This window comes from Lissotriton vulgaris, chromosome 7 (genome assembly GCF_964263255.1).
Source record: "Lissotriton vulgaris chromosome 7, aLisVul1.2, whole genome shotgun sequence".
Classification (NCBI taxonomy): Eukaryota; Metazoa; Chordata; class Amphibia; order Caudata; family Salamandridae; genus Lissotriton; species Lissotriton vulgaris.
The window spans coordinates 391306965-391333636 of NC_141695.1; the positions used below are offsets into that span (position 1 = coordinate 391306965).

The 26672-nt window shown below is 42.8% G+C and overlaps 1 protein-coding gene across 1 annotated transcript in view; it reads left to right on the top strand.

Moving 5' to 3' along the window:
- The first annotated feature begins 319 nt into the window (after window positions 1-319).
- The window catches only part of LOC147701723 (G protein-coupled receptor family C group 5 member C-like), a 30275-nt gene continuing 3922 nt past the window's right edge, over window positions 320-26672 (top strand). The window contains exons 1-3 of the mRNA XM_086930343.1: window positions 320-426; window positions 10915-12050; window positions 19236-19312. Coding sequence (XP_086786469.1) covers window positions 10919-12050; window positions 19236-19312 — 1209 coding nt within the window. The 5' untranslated portion in view covers window positions 320-426; window positions 10915-10918. The remainder of the gene's footprint in view (window positions 427-10914; window positions 12051-19235; window positions 19313-26672) is intronic.

Here is a 26672-nt window from a genome sequence, read left to right on the forward strand (position 1 = left end):
TTTCGAATTAATTGTATATTTTTGGCATTTACATCTGCTTGGCTCGATTTTATCGACGGTCATTCTGAGTGGTTTCGGCCTAGGTGGGGGTAGTGGTCAACCAATCAGGTGGCAAAAACTGCCTTTGGGGTTTCCATCTACAGTGACGTCGGCCTGCCAGCTGGAGTTTGTTTGAACGTCACTGTGAGGTCATCATCTGACTGGGGCGGGGTGAGGGGGATTCCAGTTGTTGTTGTTCCAGCCAGAGCACCACACCCCGCTCTCCCCGCCTCCTCCTCTTGCTCGCTCAAGTGACTGAAGGTGACTTGAAGTTGAAACGGGCGCGCGGAGAGGTCTGCAGGCGACGCGGTTGGAGCTGGTGCTTTGAAATGAGTGGGGCTGGTGGCTGTGGTCAGTGAGGCGAGAAGCAGTCAAGAGAGGCATTATGTAAGTAAAAAACATACAATGGGGGCTATATGTGGGGAAAAGAGACGTGATGGAGAAGGAAATGTCAATGAACTGAACGAACGAGTGAATCTAACCTGAAAAACTAGAAAGGACATTGTGACAAACACAGTGAGTGAAAAAGAAACAAAAAGTATGAATGTGAGAAACTGCGAATGAATGAACGGAATAGTGCTAGAATACAAAGACTATGTTAAGAAAGATAAAAAACGAACAAGAAAGAAATTAACGGAAAACTACAGTCATAGAAGGAATGATTACTAGAAAGAGCAGTAACGTGAAATAATAGAAACGAGAAAAAGTAAAAAGAAAGAAAGAAAGAGCAACAGTATTATAAAAAAAAGGCAAAGCAAAAGGAGAAAAACAGAAAGAAGCAGAGAAAGGCGAGGAGAAGACTAGAATGAAACCTGATGCTGAGAACATGAAGGAAAAAGAAATACGAAAGCGAAATACCGAACAAGAGATAGAAAAAAAACTAAGGACGAATGGGGAAAGGGAGAGAAAAGTGGAGAAACAGGAGAGAAGTTGAAAAAGAACAGAAAAATGTAGGTATGAATACATATCCTAAATCCAATATCTTTTTAGAATAAGCCTTTAGGAATAATCTCTCAACTGTTGGTTTTAAAAGATACATTCGCCGTGATCGGCAGGACATCTACAAACAAAAGCCCATGTGGATAATTTGGAATGTATTGAATGCGCTTCCGTTACCCGCGCGGGCACCTTTAACGTAGGTATTTTGGGATGCGAGGTGACACCGCCACGGGACCTTGTCATAAATGCATAAATACATATCCCTATAAAAAGAAAACAAAACACGAGATAAACAACATCCCTTAAGGAAAGTGAGCCGCGGGGAGGGTTGTCGGAAACACCTACAGAACTGACATTTTAGAAACGCGTGGGCTGCAGGAAGGGCCCTGGGCACCTTGCAGAACAGAGCCTGCTTGTGATTGTGAACAGTGTGTGGTCGAATCTGCCCTCCAGCGGAAGGAACGCGTCACATTGTAAATGTACTCAGCAGGGGGCGTCATGATTACAAGAGTGGGCACAATAGCACCGGAATACCGCCTATGGATGGGTGGGGGCAGTCTGATTCTATCAGGCAGCCCCCTGCAGGTGCTGCGTGGGGTGGGGCTTGAGCTGCAGGCCGGGGAGCTTTGTGTACTGTGCATGTGTGAGTACTTTCAGTAAAAAGCTTATTCGACTGTTAGTCCTTTAGACGATCCGGGGAGGGAAGAGGGGAGCTATTTATTAACCAAGGCGTGGGCGGGCGGTCTGGCCCTGAACCCCAGGGCCGTCCCAGTGCAGTTTGCACATCACCTCAATGCTGCTCCGTTCATGCAGCTTCAGACCTAAAGTGTTCGGAGTTCTTTTCGCACATTCTCACTACAAAAATAGATTAAGTGCGGGACTACACGTACTACATTGCATGGAAAAAGGAGCACCGGTGGACGACATTTTGGATTTTCTATTGTAAAAAAATAAGCCTCCACCACCCAGAACGCGTACGGCAGGGGCCGCTGCAGGGCAAGCGTTCCTGTCATAAAACATATTCAAACTCTGCATCAGCTGAGTGTGCGTCTGCACGCGCACACACGCAAACACTTTCCCTTCCCGTCTTTATACGCACAAACACACAACAGGCATACACAAGCAATCAGTACGGGGTTATTTATACACAGTGGAGGTGCAGTGCATAGAGCAGTAGATAAAGTTGGCCCCTGAGACCTCTGAGCCCGGGTGCGCTGCACCTGCTGCACTATAGATGCACCCAGGTTGGCCAAATACGAATAGCGCAAGCGTCCTTACACATACAGAAGCAGAAAGCGCAAACATCTCCATATAACCATCACTCACGCGCACAACAGGCAAAACACAATCGCCAACAGTTGTGGCGAGTCTCGGCGTCGGCGCAACATCCTGTGATTCTGGGCAAATCACTTAATCTCCCCGTTCCCATGAACAGCGCCTTGATACCCTCACGGGTGATAAGCGGCGCTATATAAATAAACAAACAGTGTAAACAGCCCACAGTCAGCCACGCTTTCTGTCCCGTTGTTTTAGGGTGACAATATCCAAGGACCTAGCTATCAATAGTGGGACTGGGACCCGGCGGCACGTGGAGACCTCCATTGGAAGGAGGCGAGGCATCACGTGAACTTCTGTCCTTGGTTTGATGAGAGGGTCGGTATAAATGTTAGACCGCACACCATTGTGATTAATGTGCTTGCTCCCCCGACTCTCTCAAAAACGTGCACATATATTTATTTTAAGGCAATGTTTCAGGGTCCCGAGACAGTCCTTCAAAAGGTGGAACTGTCTGGGCAAGTCCAGGACATCTGGCACCCTACAGGGAGGGGATTGCCGCCACTCTGCCCATCTTGAAGTCCTCTCCCCCAACAAAATCCATAGTCAATTCAATTAAACGATAACGTATTTATCCCAGTTTTAAAAAGTCTGATATGACAATAGAATGGAATGATGCCTTATCATAACATCATTGGAAAAATGGCGCAATGCAGCTAAAAATATGAATTGGATAAGTATAAGGAGGCGTATAAAGGTCAGCTGCTTAAACAAGCTACTGAACCACTGGCCAACAAGATCTGATAGAAACAAAATGTAGGTAGGTCAGAGGTTGCGTGGATGCCACAGCTTGTCTCCGTGGCCGCTTTGCCTCGGGAGAAGTCGGAAAAATCCCCCCCGTCCTCGCCAATGGCGAAGTTACCTCGATTCGCGAATATAGACCCTCTGCAACTGAAATGTCAGTAAGACGGTGCCTTGTGATATTTTGTAAACTTGGGGGAGTGAGGGCGTGTCTATGGATCAACAAACATCTTTGGTACCGGAGGGTCACAACTTACTACTAGAGATGCATAACATTACCTGAGGGGGAGAGTATTTAGCCTTGAAGCTGGGCACCACCCAGCGTAGCCCTGGAGTGATGGGATGCTGGTGTGATGTCAGCAACTGCGCCCTTTGCTAACATAGCCCTGTCAGAAGGAACAGAATAGTAAAAAGCTAAACTTGCATGGAAGGCTCCTCGCAGTTACTTTACTGTTTTTTTCTAACCTCTGAAAAGGTTACAGATTTTCAGTATAATAGCTAATATGTAAATTATTTCCATTTAGCTTCATTGTATGTAAATATATCTTACTTTGATGTCCTGAGCATCTGGCATGATGAATCGGCTGTTTTGGCCCAATGCCGGACACCTCATACTTGTCCATAAAACAATAAAGCTTTCCAAAATTGTCATATTGGCAGTTCTGGGAGTATTTGTGACAAATCAAGCTTAGGATGAACTGCATTCACATTTTAGTAGCAACCAATAAATTGGCCTCATCAACAAAGAATATCAGATGTTTGTACGTATGTTAGATGGAGGGTAACAATGTAATGTCTACTATACCTAATTACTACTCACTTAAATCACACAAAATACAAGTACCTACACATCATAGATGTAAGCCAATAATTTGATTCAATTAATGTTTTTCAGTAAATTAAAAATACGGATAGGAGTTTGCAGTACAAGTATTCCTTGCCATCCAAGTAACTCAGAAGGAAAGTATGCAAAGCCGTTTCGACCAGAAAGCGGTTTCATAACTGCTGTTCAACCCCTCTTGCTCTTACATCTGGTAGGTGTCAACACCATCCTCCATGGCCTCCCAGACTCCACACTGGCACTCCTTTTAGGGACATCCTACACACTGCATATGTCTCATCAATGGCTTGAAGAAATATGATCATATCACCCCCATTCTGACGGAGCTCCATTGTCTCCACTTGCTATCCCTCACCATCTTCAAAATCAGTTGCATGAGTTACAAAGTCATCACTACCAACACCCCTACTTTGTTTGTAGACACATTCACCATCTATGGTGGTTCTTGGTACTCCAGCAGCCAGGACTTCATGATATTAAGAAATGTATAGAATTAAAAAAAACTAATCCTGACTGATAAGGTTATACTCAGGTTAGTTCCTAAGATACTTTCCTGGTTCCATTTACAAAAGAGGTTATTCTCCCACTTTTTCCTGAGGGAAGTGATGATCAGGTTCAGAGGCGCAACTAGAGCCAAACTTCGGGGGGGGGGGGGGGGGGGGGGGGGCTAAGAAAAAATTTCGGGGGGGGGGCTGAACCTTTAATCAGTATGCAGAGTGGTGCTGCAGGCGCTCTTAGAAGGGGTGAAACAACTGGAAGGCCTAATTACCATGCAAATGGTCTTTTAAAGACCTGTTAAACGTTCGGGTGCGGTTCTGTGTGTGCCCGGGATCTGTCTCATCCCGGGCTGCCACACACGACGGGGGGGGGGGGGGACTGAAGTTCAATGGGTGTTCAATCGGTGAGTTCAATGGGTGTTGCGCGCCTGATCAGGTTCCATCCTCTTTGGATGTGTGGAGGGCTCTTCAGATATATTTGCAATGCACAAAGGACTTTCACCTTTCTACTGCTTTGTTTTTCTCTTTTGGCAGTTTTAATAACGGTAAAAAGGTTGCTACCCCAACGCTCAGTAGATGGGTGCGTCAGGCAATTTGTCAGTCTCATAGGTCCTTGGGTCTGCATCCTCCAGTTCAGGTTCAGGGGCATTCTACCAGGTCTGTTTCAGCTTCATTGGCTTAGGCTGCAAGGGTTTCTGTTCAGTAAATCTGTAGAGCTGCCATCTGGCAGTCGCATCACACTGTTATAAAGCACTATTGTCTATTGCATGCTTCAGCGGATAATTTTGCTGTTGTGAAGGCAGTGAAGCAGCTAATTGGACCAACCCTCTTACCAGTTGTCTTCCAATGGACCCTTTCTTTCCCGAATGAGAGGTGATGGGAGTTAACATTACATTAATCAATTTCAGTCAACAGTGTAACCCATTTGGATACACAATAAGGACCAGGAATAGGTGACAATGGTTATGAAGTCTATTAACAAGTTAACAATCAAGTTAAGGTAAACAAATCTCAGCACCATGCTATAAAGATACAGAAAAACACTGGGAAACCCAACCGCCTAAAGAAGTTTAGGTGTTCCAAGTGAGACAAACTAGAAGCTCAATCACAGCAATACAAAATAACAGAAGTAAGATCTGGTACTCAGAGAAGAGTTACTGGTACTCTCTTCTATACATGAGTAAAATCTCGACTCGTCTAAGTTGAAGTCAAAACTAAGGAGGACAGTTTAAACCCTAACGGATCTCAAAATCCAGTGAAATGCAGAAAAATAGGGAAATACAGGAAAGTTCAGAGAGTGAAAGAAGGTGTCAGCATTGCAGAAGCTTGATCAAGAGTATTCTTGGGTAAGATAATCTTGAGTATTAGCCTAAGCCACACTCAGCAAGAATCAAAGAGAATAAGTATAGGGGTCCAAACCTTTCACAGTCCAAGGAAATTGGCAGACAGCTTAGACAGTGTAGACCCTAGTTATTTACACTCAGGTACCACCCCTCAGTTCACATCATCAGGGGCTCCATTGTCCTTTTCCATTCTGACGTTGTAGCTACAACATTTACAAAATGTCCCACATTGAACATGGGAACAGCATCATCCTTGCTCAACCAGGCCATGTTGTAACAGTGCTGAACAGGACTCTTCAGTTATCACTCTGGCTCTCCGTGTTTCTTTACTGTGTTAAGGACTATATTTTAAATGAGATATACATGAAACATTTGTGCACACATTACATAAATCCATTATCGTTTCAAGAGTAAACACATTCTAAATAGGTGAGGATGGTTTATTCATCAATTCTCCACAGGTTATCTCATTTAATACGGTTAAGGCACAGAGTGCTATGTATACATTCTATAATTCTACAGTGGATGCACTTCAATAATAATGGCAAGTGCGAAACCTTTATCATTAATGTTGTTAGGCCACACAGGAAACGTGCTAAGTGCACATTTATGTTATGCATTTGTGATGTGTAAAGGTGGAGTCAAAATGACGGTGCTCCAGAAGCAATGACATAAACTTGATTTATTAAAGTATTGGTTTTCCTGCTTTTTCTATTTCAAGTTTGATTTGTTCGGCTTGTGAAGTCCTCGTATAGTAATGATTGGGACGAGGAGGTCCTATGTGGGCTTAATTAACTATTACTTACCGTTTAACTTCATCACCCCGATTAAGGTCTTCCTCTTCCCAGTCATGTCCCTCCCACCTTCCCCATTCCGTTTGTTGTCTGGTCTTGATACTAGCAGGCGTGGAGTGGGAGGGGCTTTAAATCAGTAAATATTAAAAAAAATACTAGCAATTTAAAGTGTCTTTTGGGAGGTGGACCGCCTCATATAGTAATGAATGGGATGAGGAGGACCTTAATAGCAGATATGAAGATTAACGGCAAGTAATAGTTCATTCAATTCCTTCCAACCAACAATGCAAAGACCCACAAAATTCTGCATAACATATTACCACCCAATATGTAAATTCTACATCCAAAATACGGTACCTAAAGAATATACAAATGCACACGCTTGAAAACTGAAGACCTACGAAGAAAACCACAACTCAGATTCAAGACCCAATAAAATGCATGCAAATGTGAAAGGACGAGACCATCTACCACACATTCATAAATTGAAAAAAAAATACCAAGGTCCACCCACTGCATTGCATACAAAGTGAAAGCACGTAACTACTTCCACTCTGCGCAGTGAAAGAAAGAGTGAGCGTAACAGCAGACTCAAAGGGTTTGAACGATCAACCACCCATGGGAGTCCTGATATAGGACCACCCGCACTGAATGAGAGTCTAGAAAGAGGAGATCCTGAACTCTATCCTAATCACAGAAAACTGGGGCATCTCTCAAAGGGGTGTGGCCAATGTATTTAAGGGTGTGGCTTAAAAACGCATAAGCTAAAAATCTGTGCTTAGCGCAGTGTGCCGTCCGACTTGTATTTTGCGGTTTCTGTCATTGCATCCAGATATACGATACAGCAAGTAGCATCATACCTACAACAAGTCAGGACTATTGGCTTTGTCAATGGCTGTTAGTTGCAAAAGATAAATAAGCAGCAACGATGGCTTGTATATAATATTGAAAAAGCTTCCTCTTAAAGCCCAGGTGACACCACGACGATGTTGCTGCGCCTGAGTTTCAAAGAGAGAAGGGAAATCCAGAGTGAAAATGACTCTTCAAATGATATCCCTTCCCCTACCCTCACCTGGTATGACGTCATGCCATAACCTCTCCACTAGTGAGAAATTACCAGTGTGAGCAACGCAAATCGATGAGCCTGCTGTCACTGCAGCCCGGAAAAAAACGGACCGCCTTTGCCAGGGCACAAAACAGAGCCCATAGAGACCTGTTTCGAGGCCCCCTTTAAAAAACTGCCGGTGCTCAGCACCGGTGAGACCCGGCCTACTTAAAGCCCTGGTGGGGGCACTAATCCACATTAGTGAGGTCCTTAACAGGGCCTCTAATGTGGATTGGAAGGTCCAATGCCATGCTCTGCTCTACACATTAGAAAATCAATCTTCACGGGTGCACCTTACAGAAGATTTGCACACACTCATCACGGATCAGCTACATCAGTATGTATGCAAGCCGTGCCCTTGCAGCAAGGTGTGTGCCTAACACCCTAGGAGGGCCACGTTAAGATAGCTCAGAGGGCTAATGCATCAACTCTCCCATTACATCTTTTAATCTTCCATCAACTCTTAAGGAGACTGAATCCAAAGTTACAATTCTTTTATCACTACTTCCTCCCTTTACGTAGCACACTGAGGCGCTGGAATTGGCACGTGTGACTCACAAAAATGAAATGGATGCAGAATCAAACTGCGGACTCCTGGCAGATGCACTCTGCACCCCTTTATTCGAATGGCAGTAAAGTTAATTTCTGCTGGCGACAAGCCGCGCTTACCATTTATAGGACTACCAGGCAGCGTCCTGTGGCAGAACATACAATATAAACAACGAGCTGGGAAAGGGGGCAGATCTGGATGTTTACAACCCCCGGGGTCGACTGTCGTCAGCAGAGCTTGTTTCCTTGGAGCAGGACCACACACACACACACACAGGATTTGAACCTGCTAGCTCCAAGCTTGTTTGCACGGCGCGGCTTGAAACAATAGCCGAGGGTGAGCCATCACCCGTAATTCGGAAACAAAGGCCAAGCTCCCATAAACCCCCCTTGGCTTCTGAACTGACTCTATATGCAGCCCTGCCTACTTGTTCCTACTTCCTAAATAGGCACTTTCAAGCCCCTCTCGCATCAGTAAAACTAGGCTGGACTACCAGTTTTATTTATAACGTGTACACGAACTGCTTAGCAAATACTACAGGGTCCCTTCGGCTGCACAATGCAATGCCATGGACCGCCCATCAAAATGATGTTTGGGTCAAGCATAGGAATTTCATCCCAGTATACATAAACAAGCACAAGCAAAGTCCCCCCTGCTCCTAGCTAAAGCTGTGCTGTGTAACTACCGAGACATATAGACAGATATATGTGGTGTGATTGACGGCTATAAAGTAAGGCAAAAGGAAACTTGATGAGTGAATTAGACACACTTGACTTTTCGAAAGAGGAATCTATTATTGTGTATGCACGTGATGTAGTTCTTTCCTGCAGGAGTTTGTATAGTAGAAGTGCAGGGGCTGGAAGAGCTAGGGGGTGCTGGCAGTGTGAGGCCCAGAGTCAGAGGCTCTCTGCTCCCAGTGGATTGCTCGCAGAGCTGAGAGAAGTAAGAGAATCACAACCAAGAGCGTTACAAAGCTGCAAGAAGATCACATTTTCTGGTGTTGGGCTATTAGGCTTCAACGTCACCTATTAGCCTCGATCTTAAAATGTCTATAATCTGTATCCCCGTCAGGCTACTTATATGAAGTTCTTGGATCTGTGTTGATTTGAAGAAATACCAAAATAAGAACATTTCTTGGGTAATCATGTCGATTTCATGAACCAAGACTTCACATTAATTAGCCAGGCCTTAGTACTATCAAGATTTGTTTTTGGCAATTCGCTGCTTGTAGGCAGCCCCAAAATTCACCTTGCACCCATCAGAGCTGCCCCACACTCATTGGCCAGACTGGTCACTGGTTCCAGAGAAGTGAAATATATCTTGCCCATTCTCATCTCATTCAAGGGATTCAATACAACCATATCTACCTCAACCAGAAACTAAACATCTCTGGAGGGCCTAGCCATACGAAAAATGCAGACACTCAACACCTGGAAAACCCCACCTTTAAAAAAATCAAAGCACTGAATCAATCATTCTCAGGATAGACATCGAGAATCTGGAGCTCCATCCCCCCAAGACATTAACAGGATCCCTCTTATGAACCATTCAGAAGGGAATTGAACACCTTATTTTTTCAATACCACCCCTGGTCCCTCTATGCTAAGATCTGTGTATTGCTTGTTAGCTCGAAGCCCACCAGACAGCACACCTGTCTAGTTTACAAAATACATCTTGGGAACATTCAGAAAGCTTCCCTGGAAATGCATTCCGCCAGTTGCTTACCATTGGCATTCTGGTTTGTAACTCACATAACCTAACTTTCTTTTTGCTATCTTTATTTGTTTTTGGCTGTCCAGCTTGAGTACATTCCTTCTTAAGAACAAATACTTTTCGCGTAAACAGGCCTGTAAGTCTTGTTCTTATCTTGCCACATTGTTGTGCATTCAAAGACAGAGGTCATATGTCAGACTCTGTCTTCTGAGGGGGCTGGTGTTTGCTATTCTTTCCCTGACTTCAAAGTTAGAGGATTTATGTACCAATGTTGCTGGATACTGGGGTCAGGAAAGGGTTTTTTCTAGCACACAATAGCATTTAAATGACTGTGCAAGTATTTCAGAATATATTAGAATTAGTTATGCACAAATGAAACATATTTTTTTGTTAATTCTGAAGTGTGTTGGAAACAAATACTTTATTATGATCAAGTCAATACATGAGGTGATGTCTTTTCTACACGCTATCATTTGTATGCTGTATAATTTTATTAGTAAAACGGTATGTCTGAGCAAATGTAATGGCCATTTCATTTGAAAATATGTTGTTTCTAATAGCAGTGTGCTACCATACAATGCATACTCCACTCTACGCCACTCCACTCTGCGCCTCTCCGCGCCACTCCACTCCACTCCACTCTGCACCTCTCCACTTTACACCACTTCATGCCACTGCAAAGTGAAGGTACTGAAAAGGAAGAAACTGAGAAGTGCTGTTACTTAATAACGGCGAGTACCGACCCATTTAAAGCCCTGCATTTAATGGCATGCAATGCCCCCAGACTCATTAACATTGGCTCACATTAATTCCTGTACATCCATCGATTTTAAGCAGTCTGGATATGCAGCTTTATTCCCAAGTCACAAAAGGTAAAACTGGAGACCACAAAAAGTCTTTGTGATGTGTGCGTTTATATTGAATGGCCATGTTGATCCTTAGCTGCCCTCAAATCCATTGATATTGTGCAACTGTCAAATAAATGTGTTTTTAATTTTGTTCTACCTTTTTTTGTAGCGTAATGACAATGTGTTCTTCGATATGGTACCTCATGGCGCTGACATGGTTTTTGACACCCAACCATGGCCTGAAAGCACCCAACAATTCTTCCTCTCAACTGTCACCCTTCCAGAGTCCCAGTACTCTATCAGAAGCCTCAGAAGGTAATGTGTCAATGGCAAAGACTGCCCAGAACATATCAATGACACCAGTCGGCTGCAGGCCAGGGGTTGACCCAATATACTTTAGACTTTGTGACCTGAGATTGGCGTGGGGTATTGTTTTGGAGGCGGTGGCAGCACTTGGAATTCTCTGCACCGTGATCCTGGGCGTTGTGTTCCTGGCGCTTGCCCCTCTGGTGACAAGGGATCAGCGAAGTGGAGTCTTGGTGATAAACTTCATGTTTCTCATAGGTGTCTTTGGCCTCTTTTCGCTTGTGTTTGCTTTTGTCGTGGTGCAGCACTCGGTCAACTGTTCGGTACGGCGTTTCCTTTTTGGAGTACTCTTTGCTCTGTGCTTCTCCTGCTTGGTTGCCCATGCTGTCCGTCTGAACTACCTGGTCTGGCGAAACCATGGGCCACGGAGCTGCGCTGTCTTCCTGCTGGCTGTTTGTCTCTTCCTAGTGGAGACTGTGATCAATATGGAGTGGCTGCTGATCACCAATGTGCGGCATAACCCCCTGGCACCTGACCCATCAGGAAGCCCTTGCAATATTGCTAAAACGGACTTTGTGATGGCACTGGTCTATGTGATGTTCCTTATAGCTGGCACACTAGTAAGTGCTTGTCCGGTGCTGCTTGGAAACCACAGGCAATGGAAACGGCATGGAGTCTACATCTTGGTCACAACCGCGCTCTCAGTGGCCATATGGGCCACTTGGATAGTGATGTACCTCTACGGCAACGAGGAAGTAGGCTCTCAGCCAGCCTGGGATGACCCTGTGCTAGCCATCGCCATTGTTAGCAATGGGTGGACCTTCCTCCTCTTCTACTTCATCCCAGAACTGACGGAGATGGCCAAGCCAAGGTACCAAGACGAGGCAGAGAGCAGCCTGAGTAACCACTGGCTGAGCCAGTACTCACCATCGATAATATTTGACAACAAGGCCTTCAGCATGGAAGATGAAAACCAGCAAGAAAGCAGAGGACCATCAGGTATGTTACATCAGTTATTCATAAGTATGGCAAGATTTTATAAGTATTGCAAGGTTTTGATGTTGACGGATACTTGGGATAGGAGCATTTATTCAGGGAGATGATGGGAAACAGGTGGGCGATATCTCATTACAGAGGTGGGCTTACCTATAGTACATTGGATATCTTCCATGTTGAGGCTATAGTAAACAAATGATCTGATCTGAAAGAAAAGGGGAAAAATAGTTCTGGAAATGGAACAAAAGGAGAATTAGTAAAGAAAAGGGTGGGTGGAGGAATAAAAGGATAAAGAGTAGAGATATGAGTAATCAAGGCAATGAGGCGCATAGAAGTTTGAGAAATGGGTCAATCAAGATAGTCAAACTAAGTACCCACAGAGAGTAGAGATTCTGGAAGACCAGAGCTCTCCTCAAGGGCAACATGATCCAACTTCTGATTTGTGTATCTTTATGGAGATTATAAGTAAAGGAAAGAAATTGTCAACATTAATACCATTAAATAGAAGTAGTCTGCAAGGTGTATTTCAGAGTGTTAAAGCACTTACAGCAATCTCCTCCAAGGATATTAGTAGAGTATGTTTCATGCAACAAAAGGAGGGTAATGGCATTACAAAGATAATTTTTCAGTCATGGCTGATAAAAGATTTGATAGTGAAGGAAGAAAAAGAATTGAATAGCAAAGGACTAAGGTTGATTTCAGATATGAGAGGTGGCGAGACGTCATGTTGCAAAATGTTTCTATTACCACACTTCGCTATCGGCAGAACAAACGAGGGAAGTGTGGCAGGTGAGGCAGAGACGTAAAGGAGAGCAATTTTGTAGAGGCAAAAGGTAGAATGTTAATAAGAATATGTAATGATCTTATGGAGCATAAACCATGGCGAATCACCATGAAGGCAAGAATGTTTGGGTAGCTGAAAATGAGGAGGGAGGCCAAAGTTATATAGATTAGGAGAAGGCCATCTCTCCATGTGGCCTAGGAGTAATACACTCGAATGCACATTGGCTGAGAAGTTTAAAGTCTTGAAGGGTTTTTACAACTACATATTGAAGCAATAGGAAACACTCAGAGGTGCCAGACAAGAGGGCTGTTATTATTAGCCTCACTAAGGATTGCTAAAGATATAAAATCTCTACCCTCAAATGTGAATGGTTACACATCTGTAAGATTGATCTTTATCAAAACTCTGTAAATGTGGACTATTTGATCACATTTAATTTATACGTTCATCTGGATGATCCTGGGAATAATAAATCCCAATTAAGTTTTTTTCCCTATACAAAGGGACTGCTGCTTATAGGTGGGGGAGGGATTTCAACGCTAGAATCAATCCAAACAAGTCTTGGAAGAATTGTACTGAACTCTGGAAAGCCAATAATGTGACAGATGCAATTTTCAATCCTAGTAGGTCCCTAAAGATGGATAAAAAATGACTGAAGTGATGCAAAACTTAGGCTTGATCTGTCTAAATGGGCGAAGCCAAAATTATATACCAGCGACCCAGACCTTTCGAATTGGATCCCAGAAGTGTCCACTTGATTTCTTGTTTGCACCACAGTGGCATTTTCATTTGTTCAAGGACTTCAGGTTACTCTAGAAAGGCGATAGTGACCACCTCCCAATTCAAGCAATATGCCAACTTAGGCCTGTTATGGAAAACAATAAGGTGGTAATTACTGATATTACCTTTCCTAGAAGGTTAAAAGCCAGATTAGAGGAAAAGGAGCTGAATATGCTAGCCAATCTACAATTAGAGCCCATAGGAGAGGTGCAAAAGCTAACAATATCGGTGACAATCAAGTGGTACTCTGAGCTAATGGGAAAAGTAAACAATTGTATAAAAGCAGAGCAGGGAAGATAAGAAAGGGGGACTCCATTACATGTCATCAAGAATTCCTGCAGAAAATGTGGTTTGACCATAGTTGTCAGAAATTATAGAGTAAAGGTTAAAAAACTACAAACAAAAACTTCAAAAGCAAAAAACAAATGGCTTTTTATATTATTACCTGGCAGGAGATGTTACAAGAGATTGCAAGCAAAGACACTAAGAAATGTGGGAAATTGGTATATCAAGGAATGGGTATTGTTTAACCAAGGTCTGACTGTGTGGTCTCAGAGGTGACCTGGACAAAAAATTTAGAAGACAGGTATGTAAAAGATTATCCAGTCCCGTTTAACGGGGACTATGAGGCAGATATGGAATTTTTATAAAGACTCATGGTGAAAGACATATAGGAGGTTAAAAGTACCTTGTCTTTGTCAAGAGCAATAGTACCTGATAACATTCCAGCTACATTGGTGAAAGTGGGCATCAAATGGTGGAGGCAAAGGTTCCATATGTTGTTTAGACCGGTAACCATTTTAGGATTAACTTAAGAGAGTTGAAATGGGTAATAGTTAAACCAATTCACAAAAAAAGTCCAACTTCCAAACCAAAGAATTATAGGTTAATCAGTTTAATGGATGTGAGGGAGAAGGTTTTAGGCAAATTTGTTTTGAGAAGTCTCAAAGATTGGATTGATGAAAAAGCTCTGATACCAGTAGAGTATGGAGGCTTCAAAGAAGTTCACTCAACTCTGGACCACTGCTTTAGCCTGTGGGTGCTTGATAGGAAAGCAATTGATATATGAAAGGGAACTTGTTCTGCCGTTTTGTTGATTTCCGAGCTGTGCTTCATTTGGTAAATCGAGAGATCTTATGGTTAATTTGGAAAAATTTGATATTTTGAGAGGCCTGCTTTGTATTTTAAAAGAATTGCACCATGGAAATAGGGCACAAATAGAACTTGATAGAGGTGGAACCTTAACAGAGAAGATTATGATAAGAAATGGTCTGCGTCAAGGTTGTCTTTTGGCCCCAATCATATTTTAACTTTATTTAAGGGACCTCCCGGAAACCCTGAATGGGGTAGCAGCTTTTCTGCCAAAAAAAGTGGGTTTTATGCGGCATGTCTACTTTATGCGGACAATTTCGCCAGAATGGACATAACACAAATCAACTTGAAGAGTAAATTAGATGTTTTTGAAAGATATATTAATCATTAAAAAAAACTCTGTAAATATGGTAAAAACAAAAAATTTGATTTTGGGGACATGAATAAAGATTTTAAATAGTTTTTAGGAAAAGGAAGGATAGAAGAAGTAACCATGTTACGTTACCCGGGCATGCACTTTACTTCAAAGTTAAGATGATGACTCATTTGGAGGTAATTAAAGCTAATGCAATTTCAATAATGATGGGATTAAATACATTTAGGATAGAGCTCTGGGGACCAAAGATTGATCCTGTCCTGATAGCAAACAAAGCAACAGTTCAGAGCAAATGGCTATTTTGCTGCAGAAACCATATACTTTTGTGAGATGAGTAATTGGGATTAAATTGAAGGGCAGTGCTTAAAGAGGAGATTACATCTTTCTAAAACCGCAATTGTTCAGGCTTTAAGGCTTGTCATCGTGGTCCTGCCACTCAGAAAGGGCAATATTGACACTTTGGGATTAGCTATTGGTAGCTAGTGAAGCTAATATATCATTGTGTGTAGAGATGAAATTTTGAAGAATGAGCAGAAATGGCTTTATTAACGATAAAAGGTTAGTATTCTTTGGACCATTTAAGGTGGGAACATTCAACAGATCTTTCAAAAAAGGAAATGCGTACCAAAATGGAATCTGTTAGACCTGGGATCTTTTGGGGTGTTTCCTTTGTCTTTATGCCATCTGATCTCCTGTTTTTGATGGCATGCTGGACTTCGTTTTGCTGGTACCTACTCTGCACAAATTTTTCACTACTTTTCAGTGTTTAGGTGAAAGTGCTCCTGTTGTAAATTGTGTTTCTGGATTGGGGTTTCCATGATTGGCATATTTTATTTACTAATAAGTCCCTAGTATTTGTGCACAGGTGTTCCCGGGGCCTGTAAATCAAATCCTACCAGTGGGCCTGCACCACTGATATTGACACCCACACAAGCAGCCTTTTAAAGGGTTCTCACACCATCCACTGCAGTGTCTGCGCGCGGTTCTAACTGCCATGTCGACCTAGCAAACCTTGCCAGGCCCTAACCTTCCCTTTCCTTACATGTAAGGCGCACCTCAGGTAGACCCAAGGTACCCCCCTGATGGGCAGGTTACAGTGTATGGGAAAGGTAGATTGTATTGTATTGTATTGTAATTGCATTTATATAGCGCTTACTACCCCTGACGAGGCGTCGAAGCGCTTTTTCGGCGGGTAGCACGCCACTCCGGGACCCACAGAGGATTAGTTTTGAATTAGTATAGTGAAACATGCAATTAAGTGGTGGATATGTTAGTCAGTTATTTGGATTTGGAATGATAGCAGAAGGATAGAGTAGGACAAAGGTTAGTATTTATTTATCGCTCGCTTGTTGACGCATGCTATTCAGGGAGCCTATAAAGGATTAGTGGTGAATTAATATGGTGAAATATGAGGTAATTTCAGTGGTGGATATTAGTGTGTTACTTGGCGTGAGAAGGATAGAGGATGGATAAAAGGGAAGAAAGATTTGCATTCATATAGCACTTGTTACCCCTGATGGGTGTTGAAGCGCTTTTTTAGCGAGTAGCACGCCACTCCGGAACCCATAAAGGATTAGTGTTGAAAATTAGTATAGTATGAATATGAAGTAATTTGAGTAGTAGATATGTTATTCAGTTATTTGGGCAGTATATTAGTATAGTTGAATATGGAACATGGAATTTGAGAAGTGAACATGTTAGTCTGTTAATTTTGATAGAAAAAGGATAGTGGAGGGATAAAAGAGTGAAGGATTTTTTTTTAAGAGAAAAAGTGCAGCATTTCAGGCCCTAGTCCCGACCAGTCTCGAACAGGCCCAAACAGGCAACTACCCTTGTCCTCTCCACCCTTAACAGGCCCTAACAGGCAACTACCCTTGTCCTCTCCACCCTTAATAGGCCCAAACAGGCAACTACCCTTGTCCTCTCCACCCTTAGCCTTGACGCCCGGACTGAGACGCCCTAAGCCTGGCCCTTTTTGTAGCCCTAATAATCAGGTGACCCCTTCAGCCAATGGGAACCCTAGCCCTAACACTATCCAATCACAACACTAGCCCTAACAGCCAATGATACAAGTAGCCCTAGTCCCTACTTCCAATAGAAAGCCTAACCCTACTCTTAGTCCCACAACTGGTCCAAAAACCAATCACACCAGAAGCACTAAATCGCTACTTCCAATTAACCCCTTCCATGCTGGGCCGATTCTGCTGCTGTGCTGGACTTTTAAAGAGTCAATGGGTTTATGACGGCCCCCAGCCGTCATGAGCACACGAGCACCGTAATGCATGACGGATGGGGGCCGTCATCAGCATGGAAGGGGTTAAAGGTCTAACCGTAGCCCTAGTCCCACCCTACTCCCAACAACCAATAACATAGGAAGCCCTAGTCCCTACTTCCTATAGAAATCCGAACCCTAGCCCTAGTCCCAACCCTGCAATGATTGAATCACAGACCGAGAAACCAATCAGAACCCTCAAATACCCAGCCAATGAGGACATTAACCCTAACCCAATAGAAACACCAGATACAACCACCAATCAGTGTACACATGTGCCAACCATCAGCACACTATATAAGGTCCCAGCAACCTCAGACAAGGTTTGCTGGTCAGGGAGTTGGAAGCTGCTTGCTCCTGTTCAGAATCTCCTAGGAGACAGACAGGCTCAATCCACAACTTTGGACTTCAGCAGGTAAAGGCTTCACTCACTCGAAATCTAACAATACTGTTTGAATAAAGCTTTACTCCCCCTGCTGGCCAAAAAACGAAGTGCACAGGCCCCAGTAAATACAGTTTCAACAGCTCACAGAAGCACCCTCTGATGTAGAAAATCCCTGTTGCTGGGGGAGGGGGGGCAGGGGGGCTGGCCTCACTGGCTTGTGAACACAAAATGGTGGCTGGGGCTGCACTGTTTCAGCACACAGGCCTAAGCACAGAGCAAAGGAGAAATTTGGAGGGAAAACAGATTTGTCACCAAGGAATGAGAGGGACAAACTACAGAAATTGGACTGCAAATCCCACAATTCAACACACTAAATGAAGGCAATCATGGGCAGGGAAAACCACACATTTAAAACACAACACAGGTGATAAAATATGCAATTACAGGCAGGCTAAAACTACAATTTTTAACTGTAACAACCACAGAGAAATTGAGTTTAGGCTTCCTGAACTCAGAATTTTAGTAAAGATCATTTTTATATTGTGTGTTTGAAAAGGCTACTTTTAGAAAGTTGAAGACACACAGATCTATTGACTGGGGGTGAATGTTTTTATTTGCTCTGCATTCCGTCCATCTTCTGTGTGTCTTGTGCTTCTTGCCCTAAGTGCGCTGGGTATGCCCAGACGTGAGTCCCGGGCTCACTGTGTCACTGGAATCAAGCTAGCTTGGCTGATGAGTGTTGATGCCCTGAAACAGGTCCCAGGATGCTTGTTTCTGGTGTGCTTATTTCAGGTACAGGGTGGACTTGGCTTGGCAGTTTGGGCTGACCTGTTCCCATGATGAACAGGGTCAAGACTGATTTGCATATGGCTGGGGCTAAACTGGGGTGACTTTGTGAGCAACAGAAGGATGGATTTAACCCAGATCTATTGTCTGGGGATGAATGTTTGATTTGCTCTGCATTCCGTCCATCATCTGTGCATCTTTTACTTTTAGAAAATTGATATTTTCTAGCTTAACCATCCTGTGTGCCTCTGCCATTTGTGTATTCCCCATCTGAGTTCAGAGTGACAGGAGCTGCAGATGTGCATTCACACTAGACAGAAACAAAGGGGGGTTGAGGTGTGTCCTGCATTTCCTGTGTGACTCATAGCCAGACTAAACAGAGTAGTGGGAGGAGTTGTCACTTGTACCTGAATGGGTCCTGTGGCTACCTTTCTCAAAGCAGTCTCCACCTCCTGCAGTGAACCTGGCCTAAGCCAGGCAGAACTGCTTTATGTATGCCAGTGGAACTTTGTTTGTGCCAACTTCAAAGGGAAATGTGGTATAAATATTGGGGCCCTTATCCCAGAACTTTGGAACTCTTTGTGATCAACCTTTCAGAGGCACTAGCATGTGAGACAATCTCTGAGTTTGCTGGTAGACTAGTACACCGTATCGTACGCCAAAATGACAGCCATATTGATGGAGTAACTAATTTTGCATTGAATTCTTTTAAGGTAATCCGGTTTCGCTGTATGGTAACTTCAGTGCACAAGTCCACGTCCTCCACTCGAACAAGAGCAGAGAATTTATGGTAAGCATATCTAAACTTTAGCACAATGATTGCCATTTTAGGGAGTGAAATACCAGTTATAACATACTTACACGTGAGTATCTCTGAAGTAGTTCATTTAACCACAAAGTATCTACATTTGGTCTCAGCACTTGAAAATGCTCCACTTATCACCTGTGATTGGGCCGGATACTTATCTCATTTTATCTTATCTTACCACGCCTAAGAATCCTCAGCCGACCGGATCTTTTTATCTGCTGAGAAGTGTAAAAGGGGGAAACCAATACATACACCACCATCAGTATGGACTAATCAATTTAGACTCGGAAAGGACCACTGACTCTGACTTACAATTTAAGAGTTTTATTACACAGCCAAAAATAATTGAATATACAAGCACCTCATGACGAAGTTAAAGAACTACATGGGCACTAATACAAAGTTCCTCCTACGCACCAGTCTGATCCGGTGTAGCATAAAAAGAATAAGCAACTCTAAAAAGATTAAACAAGCAACAACTGCTCCAATATCCAAATCAGTCTTCATCAGTTGCTACGAAAAGGAAAAAAAATCAGCTAACTCTGTCCCTACACTAACACTAAGGTGACATCCCTGCTTAGCATTTTTCCCCATGCAAGATCAAGAAAAGGTGTCAGCTCGTGAAGACTTCCTAAGAAGTAGACTCTGGTTGCAAGGGTCAGTAGCCGAACTAAGTCTCCATTCTAAAAATTGATCCCTTCTTCTTCCCTCCTTAACGGCTCTGTGCCCCCTCGAGGCACTGTCCCTAATACAAAATGATCATTTAGTAAAACACGCCCCTGATACACCTCCTCTGGCCAGGCCCTTCACGTAGGTAACTTTCCACCAAAACTTGTACTCTGTCCAGCAACGGTTGGTATGCCCTTGGGTCCCAGGCTTCCTCTAATTATCGACATTCCACAATACACTGTTTCAGGTCTCCTCCATGACTAACTCCTAAAACAAAGAGCATCAGTCTAACTAACGAGAAGAATGTCCTTGCACCTGCAACAGAAAGCATGTGAACGAAGCAACCTTGCACGCACAAGAAATCTGTTGACTGTCTTCAACTGAGAGCTCTTCCAGGGAAACACATTTCGGCATACACAATTCAGCTAACAAAATAAATCACAAATAGGGCTTTCAAAGCAAAATGTGAACATTAATTTAGGCCTTTACACATCCGGAACTACACACATTAATAAACATTGCATCTATAAGCATTACATTTAATCACTTTAAGGCACAATTAGTCATCTCTACACGTGCAGACTATATAGTGCACGTTTAAATCTAATGCAATACATTACACGTGAACTACTTCATTAGGCAATTTGCAATAAGTGATTACATTTAAATGTCGTTTTACTTTCTGAACTAACCCAAACAAATGTTCTAACATTATTCTCACATTGTTCATTAATACGTTCACACTTCTAACGAGCAATCCTTAGTTCAACACAAGAATATATTCGGGTGCGGACTATCCGTGATTATGATGCACCCCTACAATTTTCAGAATATCATGACGCTCTATCACCTGAAAATCCATGTCTTAGGAACTTGAACATTCTTATTTTGCTACTTATTGATGATGTGTAAGTATAATAGATACACATATATACAGACGATATAAGAGCTACCCAATATGCTCAAAGGGAACCTTGGTATTTACACTTTTTATGAAACAATGATTTCCCTGGGATTCATTAGATCAAATGTTTTAACTTGTTAATGCATACAAAATTATACAACATGCTTCCCAGTACCTGGTGAAAAAAAAAACAAGCTTCTTGTGTTGAGTAAAAATATTTAATAATAATAAAATAGTCCTAATTTAAGAAACATAGCTATCCGTAATACTCAAGAACCTGCAGTGTGCAGTGTTGCATGTGCTCACCACAAATAAGAAATATCCGCGAATAAACTTGAAGAACAAACTACCAATAATCACATAAAGTCACAGCCAAATTCAAAGAATAGTAAAGTAATTTGTTTATAGACTCCTTTGTTCTTCCTTGAAATAGCTGTAAAGATCTTACGAAATGTCACAGCTCATGTCTTTATGTGTTTATCACATAAATTAACCTGAATCTTTTGGAAGCTTCAAATGATGAGGTTTAAATATTACCAATATGTATTAAGTCCATATATACATAGTGATCCCTCTTTGCCTGAGCAAAGACACCACACAATACATGTTCAGTGCTTGTACAATAAACAATTGTCCGCTTTAGTGTTAAAGGGGAACTATTCTTCTGTTTATTTAACATTAACCAGGAATCAGAAACCTATAGGGCACAGTACTCTACTAAGCCCAACTTTATTTATTTAAAAATATTTTCCCATGGCACTTGATAACGCAATATAATACAAGACATAACTGGCTTTTATATCTAGCATAACAACGCCTCGATTTAAAGCAAAAGCTAGAGACCATCATACAATGGTCACTCATGACTATCTGAATAAGTACAACAGATCCGGAGAATACCTTTTTACTTACTGTCCTGAGTGTTCCTTTTTCCCCATTGCACTCACAATGTTAGTGTCTGTGCTGATCTTTTTGTTTCACACTCCTCACACCAGCCTCTTTTAGCCACATGTGACATTTTCGCTGCATATGCTCAGGCTCTCTTATGGATGACTCCAGTTCCCCAGTGCTCTCCATTTTGTGACTCCTGGTGGTGCAACGAAAAACCAATTCCTCCTAGGGTCCTCCGACCATCCGCATCTCTCAATTACGAGCAAGGGAGCTTGGTTTACTGAAACACCTCTGGGGGTTCAAAACCACCTGGGCCCTTTCTCAGACCTAGTGCAAGAGAGGCCCCATGTATTTGTTCAGATAAAAGTTACAGCAGGAGTTGATTGTATGAAGGTTTCTCCCAGTGTTACTTGAGAACAAATGGCAGCCTCCGGACTCCACCCCTTCTGGGTCACGTGCACTCCCGTCTCTTCAGGCGGCCATCTTCCACCTCTGCTACTCTATAACAAACTCATTTTCACCTCAGCATCAACATTCCATTGATGACATGGCAGGAGCTCAGTCTTGTGTACAATGGCACTCGAACAGTCATCTATCATTCAATAATTAGACAACAAGAATTACAGAGAAACCCTGAGTGATTTAAGCAGTATATGTCAAATAAAATATGCATTAAGCAGTACAGACCTGAATAACGCTTTGAATCAACATTAGCCTCAACTGTCCTAGTTACTCGAGTGAGTACTAAAATCATTTCCTTCACACGGGCTACACTGAGAGGAGCTTAAGTAATCAAATTGGATGCCAACAACCTGTTATAAATATAATAAAAGATTGGTAAAGTCAATATGTTTTGCTTTTAAACAGAGTATGCGCCAAGAGACATAGAAGGACACATATGGTCCCATATAAACCGAGCAACACACACAGAGGCATCAATGCGTACAAACAGACACACACAGACATAAACATTGATTTATTTTGTGGTTTTATTTAGCATGTACAAAGCCTCATAGTTGTCAGAATGCTTTACAACGGAGGCAAAGAAAAAATACATTGTTTATTTGTTACAAAATAAAACAGTGCAAAAATAGTCGCAAGATATATGTACAATGAAGGGGAAAATACCTTGAAACAGTACAGCAGTGCAATGAATATATACAATAGTTAGAAATCCGTGTGCAACAAAAGCTCTGTCATTGAGCAAAAAAGTAAGTGACTTCTCAACAGAAGGGCTGACAAAGATTGAGAGTGTAGGTAGCAGTGGTTGGACAGAAAGTCTTTCAAGATCAACACACATACAGAAACATGTACACTCAGAGCAATACAGATCTGGGAAATGAAAAGTAGGTGCTGCTCGAATCTTGGGGAGACATGTTGTTCAATATACTCAGATAACTTAAACCAAACATAAATCTCATTGCAGGCCCCTCTGAGGACAGACACTTTTTTAAAAACTGAATCCTAAAGTCACGGGGAAATCCCACAATAAAATGCATCAGCTAAACTGCATTCCGTACTCGCCAGGACTGAATCCTAAAGCCTACACACGATATCTGAGACCCTTTTTGCTATATTTCCAATTACCTAGCAACAATACACTGTACAGGAGACACACTTAGCTGAGTCGAAAACTGATTCCACCAAAATTGTAAAATGATTACCAATTTGGCCTCCTGCTATGCAGTGTGTGTGCTTGTACTCTCTTTCCCTTACATTAACCTTTGAATTAATTAAATTGAACAGCAAAACTCACATGGGGGACACCTGCTGGCTGCTGGAACCACAACCACGCGCAGAGAATTTAGGTTTTTGTGTTCGGTTTCTCAGAATGAAAGCACATGATTTGACCATGCTCATTCAAATGCACTAGAAGTTAAACTGGTAGTCACATTATTGACGTGTTCCTTTTAATATATGGGTATGTACAACATTTTTTGATGTTTAGATTTATGTGCAATGGCTAATGTGTTTGCGAGGGTTGATGAGGAATTTCCTGTCTATGTTAAGGGGTAAACAACCTTTACAACGCAACTTTTACCACACAGTGCCTTTACAACGCGGTATTTACAACGCAAACCATTACAACGCATTGCGCTGGGGGGGCGCTCTAGGATAGGGAATAAGTTTAATTTACTATCCAACACCTTCCCTAGTGTCCACGGGGACTGGTGTTGGAATAGTAAATTAAACTTTTCACTATCCAGCACCCCAAAGCGCTATGCGTTGGAATGGATTGCGATGTAAAAACCGCGTTGTAAAGGCATGCGTGGTAAAAGCATGTGTTGTAATGTCATACATCCATGTTAAGGGTGCACAATCCATCTTTGCTGTTTTGGTTTAGTTATTTATCCTTCCCTTAGTTGGGCTCATGTACGTAGTTGATCTGATTGTGAAAGGCAGATTAAGGACTCTGATGATCAGTTTCTAAGACTCCCATAGTCATTTTCTATCTAAAGATGCTTACCCAAAATAAGACTTCTTAGAATGAATTATCCTTTTAATAACTAGTGCTATCAAGGACTCCTAAAAAGGCTCTCCTTCTTGTGGCTGCAAGTTAAGCCTCAGGGACCAGATTTTTAATTCACATTTCCTCTGGTGACTTCCTATTGTATCCAGCAGTAAATTTAAAATATTATTTAGCGTCCATAACATCCTGCCTCGTGGAACATCATGCTATCTAAGTCATAAACTAACCGTTCTAGGTGGGTCCCGCTCCCTCTATAGGTACATCAAGTATGATGGGGTGACCCAGTCGCCCCTTTCAATTATCTGTGTTTGCTTGAGACCGCCATATTATGTTGTGATAAAAACTATAAAAACAAAAAAAGAGAATAAAATGACAATATATTGATTTTGATTGATTCAATCCAGGTGTGTTTCGCTTTATTTCTGTACAAGTATTGATGAAACTGTAAAGCAATTACTTACCCGACAGAACCAATTGTAGCATAAATTCATGTATAGGAACAACAACTTAATTTTTGAAATCCCATTCTTCAGAATACAAGATATCTTCCACAGTATTTCTCATCGGTGGCTCGTAAGATACTGGCTCTACCCCCAGGAAAATCAGAACGTATACCCTCCCAAGGAGACATAGAAAAAGTAGCTGCAATTACATCTAGTTCCCCAGTAGATCTTATCTTATCTTATCTTAAGTGGATTTATAGAGCGCACTGACACCATAAGTTTCCTGGCGCTAAAAGAGAGAGTGCAGAGATTGCGGGGGTGGACTAACCAGTTAGAGTAAAAAGCAGAGTTTTCAAAAGTTTCCTAAAATTCAGTAAGGAGCAACTTGACTTAACTGATAAGGGAAAAAGGTTCCATAGTTTAGGGGCCAGGTAAGCAAACCTGCGGCCGCCAAACTTTTTAAGTTTTACTGTGGGGGCGACCAGCAGGTGAAGATGAGCCGAACAGAGGTTGCGCACCGGACGGTGCTGCGTAATCAATGTTTTAAGGAAATCGGGATTGGTACAATGGAGAGCCTTAAAAGTCAGGCAGCCGATCTTGAAGGCCGCCCTTTGCTCAACTGGCAACTAGTGTACTTTTTGCAAAAGTGGTTTCGCTGATTCCCACTTTGGTGTTTTATGGATAAGTCTGGCAGCCTGGTTTTGTACAATTTGGAGATGGCGGAGCAATGACTGGGGGAGTCCATAGTATAGGGAGTTCGACAAGTCAAGGCGGGATAGTACCAAGGAGATCACAACCTGGACCAATGCTGCATGTGGTAGTAGATGGGCTATTTTGCGGATTTTACGCAGTTGAAACATACTGGAGGAAATCACAGCACCTACTTGAGCATTGAGAGAGAGCTCTGCATCGATGATAGCCCCCCCAGGCTCTTTACCGCACTTGCCGGGGCGGGGGGGAGCGCAATTCCCTAGGCCAGAATTGAGGGCCCCAGAATTCTGGACTGTTACCAGGAAGGATGAGCTCAGTTTTCCCTGGATTTAATTTCAATTGGTTGTGGTTCATCCACAGCTGTATATGGGTCATCACTGCTTGAAAACTGTTGGCAGCATCTGGGGAATCATGAGGGAAGATGATCTGCAAATCATTAGCGTAATTGAACACTGTGATATCCCACCTTTTAAGCGAGTGAATCAATGGCCGTAGGTATAAATTAAATAGGAGGGAGAAAGGGAGGAGGGACTCCGCAAGTCGTGGGTACCCTGGCTGCCGTAAAAGGGCCCAGACGAACGGCTTGTGCTCTGCCAGCGTGGAAAGACTCAATCCAGAAGGCAGGTCCCTGGATGCCGGCCGGTCCGACACAGTGGAGAAGGATGTTGTGGTCCACCGTGTCGAAAGCATTCCAGTAGCATGAGGGCCTGAGGTGACCCCTTGTCAACATTCCCCCTCAAGGCGTCCAATACTGTCGAGATGACTGCCTCGGTGGAATGGGCCGGCCTAAAGCCGGCTAGATTAGGTTCGAGATAGCTGAAATTCTCGATGAAATTTGAGAGGCATCGGGTAACATGAGCCTCAAGGAGCTTGGACAGATAGGGCAAGAGGGAGATGGGGCGATAATTGGAGGGATCAACAGGATCAGCAACTGGTTTCTTCAGCAGGGCCATTAAAGTGGCCTCTTTGAAGCAGCTGGGGACTGTGCCGGTGCTAAGAGAGGAGTTCAACAAGGGCAGTATGCAGTCCTGTAATGTGAGACAGACGTCCCGGAGGACAGAGGGAGGGCAACAACTGTTGGGGGACCCTGATTTAACACAGGCAGCCAACTCAGCGAGGGAATTGGGGTTAAGAATAGGAAACTGATTTAAAGACTGCTGGTTGATGGTTGGAAGTATCTGATAGCCCCGCGGGGGTAAGAGGAGGGATGGAATTCTTGATGTTAACTATTTTCTCGATGAAAAAAGAGGTCAG